The sequence below is a fragment of the Rhineura floridana genome, chromosome 1 (assembly GCF_030035675.1).
Source record: "Rhineura floridana isolate rRhiFlo1 chromosome 1, rRhiFlo1.hap2, whole genome shotgun sequence".
Classification (NCBI taxonomy): Eukaryota; Metazoa; Chordata; class Lepidosauria; order Squamata; family Rhineuridae; genus Rhineura; species Rhineura floridana.
In genome coordinates this window covers 93,529,675-93,543,287 of record NC_084480.1, presented here as the reverse complement: position 1 = coordinate 93,543,287, position 13,613 = coordinate 93,529,675, and the positions used below count along the sequence as shown (strand labels likewise).

General features: G+C 41.4%; 1 protein-coding gene across 1 annotated transcript in view; it reads left to right on the top strand.

Moving 5' to 3' along the window:
- Positions 1-13,613, top strand: part of LRRC2 (leucine rich repeat containing 2) — an 80,186-nt gene that overhangs the window by 8,930 nt on the left and 57,643 nt on the right. Inside the window, exon 3 of the mRNA XM_061626236.1 lies at positions 12,011-12,218. Coding sequence (XP_061482220.1) covers positions 12,011-12,218 — 208 coding nt within the window. The remainder of the gene's footprint in view (positions 1-12,010; positions 12,219-13,613) is intronic.

Genomic DNA, 13,613 nt, shown 5'->3' with positions numbered 1-13,613 from the left:
TTTTAACATTAATCTGATGTTGTCTGAAAACTGAATTATACATCAAGCAGTCGATGAATCACAGTCAACAATGGCTTCTCTACATTATTTTATTAGATAATTTTGGACTGCTACCCCAAAGTCATGCCCCGACAGCACCATTGGTAATTGCCCTTTCTAGGCTTATCCTCCCAGAGTTTGTCTAACGTGTTTTGTACATTATCTAAGCAGAAGGCCATTGCCACATCCTGTGATAACCAGCTGTGGCATTACCAAGCTTGTGGCAAAATATGTCAATTATGCGAAAAAGTGCTCTCTTTTGTCTGTCCTAGGTATTTCCAATAAATTTGATCAAGTGACCCCAGGTTCTAGCATCATGGGAGAAGGGGGAAATAATCTCTATCTACTTTCTCCAAAACATGCATAATTTTATAAACCTCTTATCATCTTGCCCCTTTGTTTTACCCTTTTCTCATAGGGTAGTCTCTTTATCTGTACACCATGATGTCATTTTTTTAAAAAGATGGTAATATATACCAGGTTAGACTACTTGTACATCTAGCCCAGTATTGTCATACTCTGATGCCCCTGCTGCCATCTTGGTTGATAGCAGATATGTGCACGTGTGGCACACATGCATGCCATTAACCAAGATGGCGGCGGAGGCATCAGTCCTTTAGGGAAGCCTTGGCCGCCATCTTGGTTGATGGCACGCATGCATGCACAGAGCAGCCAGCATTTACTTCAAGGAAGAGGTAGGTGGGGCAGGCAGGCAGGCATTGCAGGCCTGTGCGGTAGTAGGGGGTGCCTGAGAGCTCTCTCTCTGCAATCCGCCGCAGGGTCGGGAGCCAATGCTGCCGCAGATCATGGAAGGGAGCGCTACTCACCCACCCTAAGGAGGGGCCCTTCAGGGGAAAGGTAGGTAGGTGGGGCGTGTGTGTTGGGGCCAGCTGATGCCTAAGGGCCCTGACATGCCTGGCACCGGCCCTGCTGCTGTGGCTGCTATGAGTCTTGCCATTTCAGTAGTGATCTGGATTGAACTGTGGTAGTAAAGCATGCAAAATGCCAAACATCACTGATGACATTTAAAGCTTTTATGACTGCTGTCTACATCTTGTTAGAAACTCCCAATAATTTTCCACAGGGGAATACAGAATGATGATAAGCAAGATGACTAATATATCATTAGTACATGGTTCTAAGGCAAAACAGATCACTTAAGAAGAAACTGGTAATTGATCCAAACCCACACTTTCCCCCAGGCCCACCAAGTATGTAAGTGTCTGTATGTGTGCCGGACGTTTTGTGTATGGCCTCAGAAATGTGCAGGCTATGCAGGATTTTTTTATGGATGCACATCTAATGCATGCAAAGGTTGTATGGGGGTGGAGCCAGACAAGGATTATATTATTTGTTATTTATCCAAATTTATCTACAGCTTGATTGTGAAAAACCTCTAGTCAGTTTACAAGCCTGGCAACTGAACCACAGCCACAACAGTCTGCAGTTTGCTCACTCACCGTCCCAAGATCATAGTGTGGGATTAGCTGGTTACGTAATGGCAGCATAGGTATGTTGTGCTCATCAACCAAATTGGCAAAGACAGAAGGGTTTTTTCATTTAGTTTACATGATGTTATGTCAAGTGAATCACCAGTCAGAGCTCTGTGTGTGTGTGCACATGCCTCTAAATAGTGTAGTCACGACAGAGGGGCTGTGCAGGAAAGTAAGTTACAAATAGGGCCATTGGTTGGTGACCAACTGGAGGTACCCAGATGAGTGCATGGGAACATAGGAACATAGGAAGCTGCCTTTAACCAAGTCAGACCATTGTTCCATTTAGCTCAATATGATCTACACTGACGGGCAGTGGCTCCTAGGGTGTCAGGCAGGAACATTCCCATACCTGGAGTTGCTGGGGATTGAACCTGGGACCTTCTGCATGCAAGTCAGATGCTCTACCACTCAGCTATGGCCCTTCTTCAATGGGAAATGGGGATTCTCTAGACATGCCACTTGGAGCTTGGATGTGAGGGATAGGGAAAGAAACCCACACTGGGACCTGACCTAGAGCACAACTCCAAAATTGGGGGGGGGGCTTGGGGGATTGCGAATCAGATAGACAATGCTCAGCATTGGACAAGAGGTAGAAACAGTCAGAACACTGCATGTAACTCGGGGCAACTCAGGCTCACCCTTACTTAAGTGGCAGGGAGGTCACAAGGACAGTGTCCCTAGACAGTGTCCCTACATAGACATGAGTAATTGTAAAACCATAATAAGAGCCTACTGGATCAGGCCAATGGCCCATCTAGGCCAGCATCCTGTTCTCACAGTGGCCAACCAGTTCCCCATGAGAAGCCCACAAGCAGGATCTGAGTGCAAAGAGCATTCTCCCCTCCTGCGGTTCCCAGCAACTGGTATTGGGAAGCATACCACCTCCACCTGTGGTGGCAGAGCATAGCCATCATGGCTAGTAGCCATTGATAGGCTTTTCCTCCATGAATTTTACTGATACTCTTTTAAAAGCATCCCAGTAGGCCATCACTGCCTCTTGTGGGAACGAATTTCATAATTTAACTATGCACTGTGTGAAGTACCAGATCTCTTTTTTATGTTGAACATGAATAAAAGTTGTGGCCCAAGTTAAACCAACAACAAGTGTTTAGCCTCTTTATTCTGGCTCTAAGTGTATGTATTTGTCTTAAAACCCCACCTACATTAAACAAATGATCACTATGGTTAGATGACTTTTGAAATATTAAGCAGTATATAAATGCTTTTAATAAAATAAAATAAAACATGGTCATTTGCTGCTACCTTTCTGCTGTTTTAGAAAAAGCTACCTCTTAATTTTTTAAAATTTTCAGTAGAAAGGACAGTCTTCCTTCAGACTTTTAATGATATGTCATAATGGATCCATCCAACATAGGAACATAACAGTTGTGGTTACACATAAGGAGCCCCCTTAAAAAAACACACCAATCAGCTATTGGCAAGGGAGGGAAGCCCCCCTTTCCATCTCCCAAGCAGCTGCTCTGCAGTTTTTTGTTTTTAAAAGGAGATTCTGCACGCATAGCTCTAGCTGTTGGATTAGGGAGGGAACCATGCACAGGGCTTGTTGTGCATGCTGTTTCACTTCCAGTAGCTAGAGCTAACACATGCAGCAGCCTGATTCCAGCCTCCTACTTGAATTAAAACAGCTACAAATTCTCTCTCCTCCTTAAATCCAGCACTTTTCCCCATTGCATGAGCATTCATGAAGAGACAGCAGCAGTTCCATTCTTTAATACAGGCTAACCTAAAGCATAGCAATGAACTCTGGCTTGGATACAATGCTTTTACATACTGCTTTGGACATGCCTGTGGCATACAAATATCTAATTCATCTTTAGAGTTAATCAAGTACATTAAAATTGTTATTACAGTTTTTGAGATTTCTCTGCTTGGCCAAGGTTTAGAATGTATTGAGTGAAACAGCCAGCAGTTGATTGGGTTGCTGCTTTTCTGGGCCAGGAAGGCTACATTGATAAATTGAATTAGTTGTGATGCCCAAGTGGCTGCAAATGATTAGAGTAACTGATCTTGAATTCAGAACAACTTGGCTATATGCCTTTCTGAAAAATCAGAAGACAATCTTACTCGGCCATGAGTGATCGCCAATGAACGAATGAAAGCCTCCCATACTCATATAATGCATAAGAATGCTGTAAGGGGACAACTATGCTACTGTTTGCAACATTTTTTAATACATAGGTCTAGATGAAGCCTTGCTGTTCTTTGAACTTGAGCACTTCCATGTTTTGGTAGCACAGTATGGCAACACAAAGGCACAAACAACAATTTTTTAAGTTCACAAAATGGGGTGTGTGTGCAAGTAAGTAGCTGTCATTCTTATTGCTAGTGATGTCATACATATTAACAGATGCCCATGCCACTGGTGCAACCACATTTCATATAGCTTGCACAATAGTATGAAGATGGCTGTGTCTGGATATAGAAGTGTATTTTCCCCCATGACAAAAAATTCTACTCTGAGTTCTGGGAAGCTGCTCTACAAGCACCAAAAGTGCTACCTTGAGGGTTCTTGTGTGATTAGTAAGAATGTCTTACTAATTTTCTTTCATTTATTATGACATTTATTATGCTGTAAATAAGTAATCTGGAAAATTTCTTAGACGTATTCACTGAGGTATAATAATTATTAGAAGTGTGCAGTAACCACAAGACCTACCTTGTATCTGTAGCTTTTGGAAGCAGCCCAATCTGTTTCAGAATGGCTCTATCTGATTCCAATTAGTTATATTATTTGGGCCTAAATATGATCTGTTAAATCACTTGCTGGATTGTCACCTTGTAGTGGTGAGTGGGCTTGCGTGTTCCAATGAACCCTGTGAGTGATGGCGTCGGGAGTCATGTACTCCCAGCACAATTTACCCAGTACCTTACCCATGCCAGTAAGGTCAAGGCAGAGGTAGCAGACAAAGAATGATCCAAGAATGTCCTCAATGGCAGAACAGACAGAGGATAACAATATGTATGTTGAAACGGCTGTGAAGGTGGATGAAGGCTGCAGCAGATAAAAGACTTCCATTCATCATGGTATCCATGCCATTGGTTCAAAGCCTTTTTCTGTCAAGATTGATCTCCCCACATGAAACAAATTCATGCACAGGCATCTTCCAACCAAAATAAAACAAAACAAAAGTCCCGTGGTGACTGGCGGATGGTGACGGGGGCAGGACTGTGAAAAGAGGTTTAAAGATAATCTAAAAAAATGTAACATGAGCATAAAGAACTGGGAAGTTTTGGCCCATGAGCGTCCCAATTGGAGGTTGGCTATGATCAAACATGCAATGGACTTTGAAGAAGCACGAGTGCAGGGGGAAAGGGCCACACGAGCTAAGTGGAAGGCACATCAAGCAAATTCTTATCACAACTGTCTTCCATCTGGAAACCTATGTCCTCGCTGTGGGAGGCTGTGTGGATTTAGGATTGGCCTCCACAGTCACTTATGGACCCACCATTAAAGACCTTACCTTGGAAGACAATTTTACTTGGTCATGAGTGATCGCCAATGATGATTATTTGGGCCTAAATCTGATCTGTTAAATCCAAACCTGTTTTGTCTCCATTGACTATAATGTGGAATCTAAAACATAAGTGGATGAAATTTGCAGACAAAGTTGTCCCCTCAGAGTGGATTAAACCTGCCAAAGTGCAAGCAGATCTATCCAGGGAGTTTTTGTACAAGGAACTTTTAACTTTTTTAAAAAAGGAAAAATCTATTACTTTTTTATTTTCTGCCAGAATTGGATGCAAACTGCAGGCATTCTTGCCCCTTCTACACAGAGGCCGTCTGACAAATTTCATAAAGATAGGTGCATCAGTTGTCCTGTGAGGGCAGATGTTACCACTTTTGAGTGGGAAAATAGAAATCACATTCCCTCCCCTAGTTTTAGGGGGCAATCAGTTTGAAAACTGGGGACATGAGGAAGGTGTCTCTAGGTAAGAAACTTGCTGAAGTCGGGACTATTGTGCATGGTGGTTTTACCTTCATTATAAAAAAACTGGAAAAGTTGCAGGTTTTTTTCTCACTTGTTCTAAGAGTGTAGAGCATTCACACATTAGAAGTGGTGCAGCTATGTATGAGCAGCTGCTCCCATAGAGGTGTGTCATGTGATTGGAACCCCCACACATTTGGGGTCCTGATTGTGCAGAACACCAATTCATTAACAGCTGCTTCTCTTCTTTTCCTCCTTGTACTCTTGGCTGTACCGAACTATTACCTTAATATCCCATGCAAGTAAAGTCATGCTCAAGATTCTACAACAAAGGCTCTTACCATATATGGAGCGAGAAATGCCAGACGTCCAAGCTGGATTTAGAAAGGGAAGAGGCACCAGAGATCATATCGCAAACATACATTGGATAATGGAACGCACCAAGGAATTTCAGAAGAAAATCACCCTGTGCTTTATAGACTACAGCAAAGCCTTTGACTGCGTAGATCATGAAAAGCTATGGAATGCTTTAAAAGAAATGGGGGTGCCACAGCATCTGATTGTCCTGATTCGCCACCTATACTCTGGACAAGAGGCTACTATAAGGACAGAATATGGAGAAACCGATTGGTTCCCCATCGGAAAGGGTGTGAGACAGGGTTGTATTTTATCACCCTATTTATTTAATCTGTACGCAGAACATATCATACGGAAAGCGGGATTGGACCAGATGAAGGAGGTGTGAAAACTGGAGGGAGAAACATCAATAAGATATGCAGACGATACCATACTCTTAGCAGAAACCAGTAATGATTTGAAGCAAATGCTGATGAAAGTTAAAGAGGAAAGCACAAAAGCAGGACTACAGCTGAACGTCAAAAAGACTAAAGTAATGACAACAGAAGATTTGTGTAACTTTACAGTTGACAATGAGGACATTGAACTTGTCAAGGATCATCAATACCTCGGCACAGTCATTAACCAAAATGGAGACAATAGTCAACAAATTAGAAGAAGGCTAGGACTGGGGAGGGCAGCTATGCGAGAACTAGAAAAGATCCTCAAATGCAAAGATGTATCGCTGAACACCAAAGTCAGGATCATTCAGACCATGGTATTCCCGATCTCTATGTATGGATGTGAAAGTTGGACAGTGAAAAAAGTGGATAAGAGAAAAATCAACTCATTTGAAATGTGGTGTTGGAGGAGAGCTTTGCACATACCATGGACTGCAGAAAAGACCAATAATTGGGTGTTAGAACAAATTAAACCAGAACTGTCACTAGAAGCTAAAATGAAGAAACTGAGGTTATCATACTTTGGTCACATCATGAGAAGACCTGATTCACTAGAAAAGACAATAATGCTGGGAAAAACAGCAGAGAGTAGAAAAAGAGGAAGGCCAAACAAGAGATGGATTGATTCCATAAAGGAAGCCACAGACCTGAACTTACAAGATCTGAGCAGGGTGGTTCATAACATATGCTCTTGGAGGTCGCTGATTCATACGGTCGCCATAAGTCGTAATTGGCTTAAAGGCACATAACAACAACAACTCTTGGCTGACAAGTCCAGATGTTTTACCACTTGTGTGGGATTTATGGTATTTACATTCTCAGCCAGCTGTAGTTAGTAAAGCTTTGCACCAAAGACTTCAGCCCACTTATGAATTAGATACTGTGCCAGCAAGCATTTCAGCGTGGAACTTGCTTACTCTTTTATATATATATATATATATATGCACTTGCAAAGGTTTTGGGGTGGTCAGACCGCTTCGTTTCCAGTCAGTGCATATCCAGTAACATCCTGCTGAAATCCCATAACTTTTTATACCATAAATGTTCTGGTTTACTTTTGTCCCACTTTTGTTGCACTGTAGGTCCTCCAGACAGCAATAATGTGGAAGCATTGCAGAATAAATTAAAGCCGATTAAAACCACCACTAATCACTATTATTGTGTCAAGAACAAGTCACAGAATACACCGCAATAGAGTATATGGCAGTATAGCAGCATTTTCAGTTGTCAGTTACATTGAGATTACTGGTTGTAATTCAGCTCAATCAGCCTCGAAAGAGAATTTACTATGAGAAAGGGAAGGAGATTATATCTGTTTTTAGCATTATTGAAATTGGCTTTTCAAATATAATTATTGAATATTAGTGACTGAATGCTAGCACAAATTTAAATATACAACAGTTTTCGGGCTCTTTGAGTTAGCTTATCATCATGTTTTGCTTTCCTTTCAACATGTAAAACCATTTCACTGGCTGTTAACATAAACATTTTCAAACATTATGGTCACTAGGGCCAGCACCAGACTGCCTGGGGCCCTCATTGTCATTCTCCCCAACACCCCCTCCTAATGCAGGCAGTGTGGCCCACCTACTTCCCATGTCGCTGCATCAGCACACTATTGCACTGTGCACGCATGCCTGCCATCATGCTCACACAACATCTAGTGTGCTGGCGTGGTGACATGGGAGTTAGGATGGGTGGGTGGGCCTATTTAAGCCTGCGCCGCCTGCATGGGGGGTGTTTCCTGGAAGGGTGAAGCTCCCAATCTGTGGCAGTGTCAGGTCACTAGGCGACCTGATGCTGGCACAGAACACAGAGTGGGAGCCCCACTCTCCCAGCTGAAGGAGAGGCCCCTCAGGGGCCCTTCTGGGCTGCAGGCTTCCTTGGCCACTGCCTGACCTGGTTGCCTGCTGCTGCCAGGCTTGGTGGTCACACAACTGTAGCTAACTATAACTTTGGCATGGTTAAGCATGCAGATAAAAATATATCTGTCTAAATCAGACCTCCATCAACCATGTATGATAGGCTGCCAGTTGCTTTGAATGCCGCTTGTTTTTGAAGTCCAAGGTAGACAAAAAAGATTGCATATGAAGGTGTGCAGAAGTTAGAGATATACTCTACATGGCATGGTCATTTCAAATTGTGTGGATTTCATCTAGAATAGAGTAGACTGAGTCTTGTATGGCCAACATCAGAAATGAACCAGAACATCTAACTTGTCTGCATTGTTAATCATTTGACCGAATGATCTGCATGCTTTTGAAGACCTTGGGATAATCTAGTTAATATTACAAGAGTTAACTGCTGTACTTGAATTTCATATCCTTCAACATTTTACACATAAAAATAGGAACGTTTCTGAGTACTAATAAGATCCTTATTCCACACCATGAGTTGCTGCCTGAGGCGCTCTCTCAGACCCTTTGCTGACAGAGTTTCTCCACCTGTAGTATATTGTATTCATTAGGGATGTGCACTGACCACAAGATTCATCCGTATCTAGCGTTTTGAAGAAACGACATCTATTTCCAACTTGGCTTGTTATTTGGGTCTGAATCTAATCTCCATTCTCACCCCACTTGTACTCAGGGCATTTCCCCAAAGTTTAGTTTCTCATTTAAGAGGAAAAAATGCAATGATCTTGAAAAATTTGTTTGGCACTTGAATTCACAGAGTGACTTGGTCATTTAGGAAGTCCCTGATACAACTCAGGTTGCCTTGTTAATGGTGTAATCTGAGTCAGGCATGTGAAAACCTTACCCAAATTTCTCCTGTTCACCTGATCATTTGGGCTGCACACAAAGTCAATGCACACCTCTAGTATTCCTTTTCTGTGTAAATACTATCTTGTACTTGCTGCTGACTACAATATTTCCATATGAACCTGGTCATCAAGTGCAGTAATTCTTGGAGGCCCTGTTCTGTGTTCCACCACCAAGAGAGGTATGACTGGTAGGAATGTAAAACAGTCTTTTGGGAGCAGCACCCTAATTGTGGAATTCCTTCCCAAGGTTAGATTGACTCCTTTTCTGATGTCTTTTAAGTGGGTAATTAACACATTTTTATTCTGCCAGGCAACTCTTAGTGAATTTTAGTCTGGCTTTTAATACTCACTAATTTAATTATATTGAGGTTTGAGGCCCTGCCAGAAGTCCTTTTAATTGCGCATTCATTTTAATTACACATTCATGATGTTTTGTGCTCCTGATGCTATTGGGTGGTCATTTGCAATCTCACATTCAATACTCTTTCTGCCTGAAAAAGTTTTGGGGCAGTCATACTGCTCCATTTCCAATCAATGCACATCCTGCTTTTTTTTTTTTTTTGTGAAATCTCATACATTCTTTATACCACAAATGTTCTGATTACTTTTGTCCCACTTTTGTTGTGCTGTAGATCTTCCAGACAACAGTAATGTGGAAGCACTGGGGAAGCATCGCAGAACAAATCCATTACTAATGCATTATTATTGTGTAAAGAACATGTTGCAGAATACACCCACAAATAAAACACCAGTCTGGAGGAGCCTTGCATTATTGCAAGCTGCCCTGTGAGCCCTTTTTTAGGATTGAAAGTTGGTATTAATAAATATGTTTTTAAATAAATAACATGTAGTGGATTTTCTGCATTGGCAGGAGGTTAGGTTAGATGACCTTTGAGATACCTTCCAATTCTTTGTTTTACTATCTGAGTTATGGGACGTAATGGGAGGAGGGATAGAAGAAAAGCAGTAAACTGGTACTTTTCATCCATGTGTTTGAGCATTTACATGGAGGTGTGTTCCTGAATCCATCTATACCTCCTACCCCCTCCTTCGAAAAGGAAGAGCCTGGAACCTGGACTGCACCACCAACTGCCAGAAGGCACTGCCCACTCCTACCAACATATTTCTAATTATATTACACCTCTATGTGGATTTCAGTTGTAAACTGCTTTGGGAACCAAACTTGACTGAAAAGCCGAGTATAAATGTAGTAAATAAGTAGTTCATCCTCCCCACAAAGTCTAACTTCTCTGTACCGAGGTGCTTTTTAAAAATGTATTTTTAACTTATTCTCCAAAGGCAAAAGGGAAAGTCATTTTCTAGGGACAGACATTATAAAATAGGGAGGTATGCCTAGTTCACAGGTGTTGAAGAACATGGAATTTCATGCAGATCTGGGAAATGGGCCTCATTCAGAGTTCTTTGTGACTTGGATTATGTTTCGGTTTCAACTTCTCCCTCTCTTTTAATCCCCCCCCTAGATTTCATATGAAGCTCCTCCCTACATCACTCAATTTTTTAAATTATTCACATATTTTTCTCCATGTACTTCACCTCTTACCTATCTTTTCTCCTCAGTAACATCTCAAAAATCTTTGCAGCTCATTAGCAGCCCTGGCTGATTGAAGGCTTACCGACAACGTTTATGCATGACTCTCTTGGGCCTATTTTTATTCAGCGCTATTATAACGGCATTTTGAAGCTTTCCACTGTGGTGCATACATGACCTCTTCAAATAGCCATTGTCTGGCTTATGTGAATTCCTAGTTGCACTGGTGATCTTTACTGTTTACATTAGTAACATCACTTCTAAAGTCACTCTCAGCAAGCTATACTGCATTGGTGACCTTTGGCTCGTGACTGTTTATAGCTGTTACCACTCCGAAACATTTCTTTAGTGCCAAACACTGTGTTAGGAATGAAAAAGGTGGCTGCATGCTGGTGTAGCAACCCAGTCTTAACTTCCATTGCTATGGCATAAAGAGACTTTACATTGCCTCTACTAAAGAGGCATCCTATGCAAGGCAAATAGACAATCAAGTGAGCTTGGGCACATAAATGCTGGCTATAAAATGCTCCAGTCTGCTTCTACGTTGCTGACCTCCCAATCAGTTGATCTAACCATGAACAAACACTGTAACCTTATATAATAGGCTAAAGATTATTCACAGTCATTCTTTAATTCTTCTTTTGCTACTCCACACAGAGCAGCAGAAAACTATTTTAGGAAGAGGAAGAAAAAGAAAAGATAACTTGATGATGCAAACCAGTATAAGGATAAACATGATTCCAAAGACGCAAGACTCCCGCACTGACTTCAGTGCAACTGATGTGTTATAGCCTGGTAAATGTGTAGAGAATTGCAGCATAAGCCATCAGGAAAGGGCTGTATTCCAATGGTAAAACATGTGCTTTGCATGCAGAAGGTCCCAGGTTCAATCCCCTTAGATCTTAGAATGAAAATTTATATCTGTGCGACCTCTTCAAAGAGCCATTGTCTTGCTTATGTGAATTCCTAGTTGCCGTAATGAAAGACTTTTGCCTGAAACCTTGGAGAGCTGCTTCCATTCAGGGCTAGATGGCCAATGGTCTGACTCAATGTAAGACAGCTTCCTGTCTTCCTAAGCATCTCAGAAATGTATGGGAGTTCTTTAAGAGTGGGTGTGGCTTCCTTGTAGTACCTATTCACGTACAAGAGAAGACCCAATGGATGTTTTTGTCTTTGGCCAAAAAACTTGAGTTCCACATGTAATAATGATATCCATATTACTGACTGTGTTGTTTGCACCCAGTCACACCCCCTTCCTGTGATTTTAAATTGTGTCTTTTATAGAGGCAGAAATGCTACAATTTCTTTTGGATGCTGAATGATCTCATCTTTTGAAACATGACATTATTTCAGGTTTTTTTCTGTGTAGGGAGGGAACAAGAAAGAAAAGAGAAATGCTTTCATTTGTACTGTTTCAGGATAAGGCAAGAATGGGACATTATCCTCGAGTGCAGAAGAAAAGGCATTCCACAAGCTGCATATCTGAATAATGGTGTCGTAGATACTAACAGGATTTTGGATAAGCTTGAAAACAACTCTTCTCTCATTAAGAAGATTGCCTTATTGAATGAAACGGAGAAAAAAAGAAACAAATTTATTTTTCAACTTTCAGGGGAGCACTGGACGGTAAGTAGATGGTATAGTTGGGTGATGCAATGCTTTTCCACAAATGATTGCCTTATTATACATTGGCCACAATCCATCAAAGTTAGGTGTGTTAAAGTCTGTTGATTTCAATAGGCTTAAGCATGCCCATACTTTGCTGGATTAGGGCAGGGATGGGAAACCTATAGCCCTTCAGATGTTGTTGGACTCCAACTCCCATCAGCCCCAGCCATATGGCCTACAGTCAGGGATGATGGGAGCTGGAGTCCAGCAATATCTGGAGGGCCCTAGGTTCCACATCCTAGATTAGAGTTGTCAGTGTTGTCTATACCCAGTAGATTGTTACTGCACTGGTCAAAAGTGACAGCAACATTTTTTTCTTTTCCTGCGATAAATGAGGAATCATATATTTTTCATTTTAGAAGCTGTGGGTCATAAAATCTTCAGCAAACATTGTTGAAAGGGCAAACCACAGAGTGACATTTTGCTGCTGATGTGTCATGGCCTGAACTGACCCAGTCCACATTCTCCTGGTGTCTATTAATGTTTTTATCTTTCACTCAGGAAGCTTCACCCCATGATCCTGGCTTGAAGGTTAGGAAACTCTATGGGCACTTCCAGACTGTCACTATTTTGTGGGTATGATTCAGTTGGATGCTGGCAAATTCAGGTTGCGCAGCTAAAGTGGAATTGGAGCTCTTGTGCAACAAATCCACTTCCAAAACAAAACAATACACCCCCCCATAGGACTTTTTATGGAAAGTGATGGGAAAATGCACTGGAAATTGTGGAATACCAATTACTTGTTGCAAACAAATCAGAAAAAAATGCTCAGCAAAGGATGTCATATATCCTCCCCCCCAAACTTTGTGCAAAAAAGTCAGGACAAATGCTAAATAAGCAGGTTGTCCGGAAATGACCTGTGACTCTTTTCCACGTTACCTTTTGAAACAATGCAGCCACTGCAGTGCGGATTCTTTTCCCAACTCTCAGTATGTGGGAAGCCCACTGACATATGGGAAGAGTTCTTTTGACTTCTTTTAGCACCAAGTTTGGAAACTTTGAATTCTATTCAGTTTGCATTTAAGGACAAATCTATCAAATTTGCATTTTCCAAAATAAATATGAGAACCGAAACACAGCCATCCTTCGAAATGTACACTTACCCAAATTTTGTGATCAGTTCTCCAATCGATGTTTCAAAAATGCATATATTATATTATGAAAGGTGCATAAAAACAAATATATTTGTGAAAATAACAAACATGCATTATATTAGGAGAAATGGCTTGCAAAAATGTGAACTTTATTCAAAACTGTATACAAAAATGTGTTTACTAAGAAAAATTCACAGTAAAATGAAGAATTTTTATTTTTTTAAAATTGCAAATTGCTGCAGCAATGTGGAGAACTGAA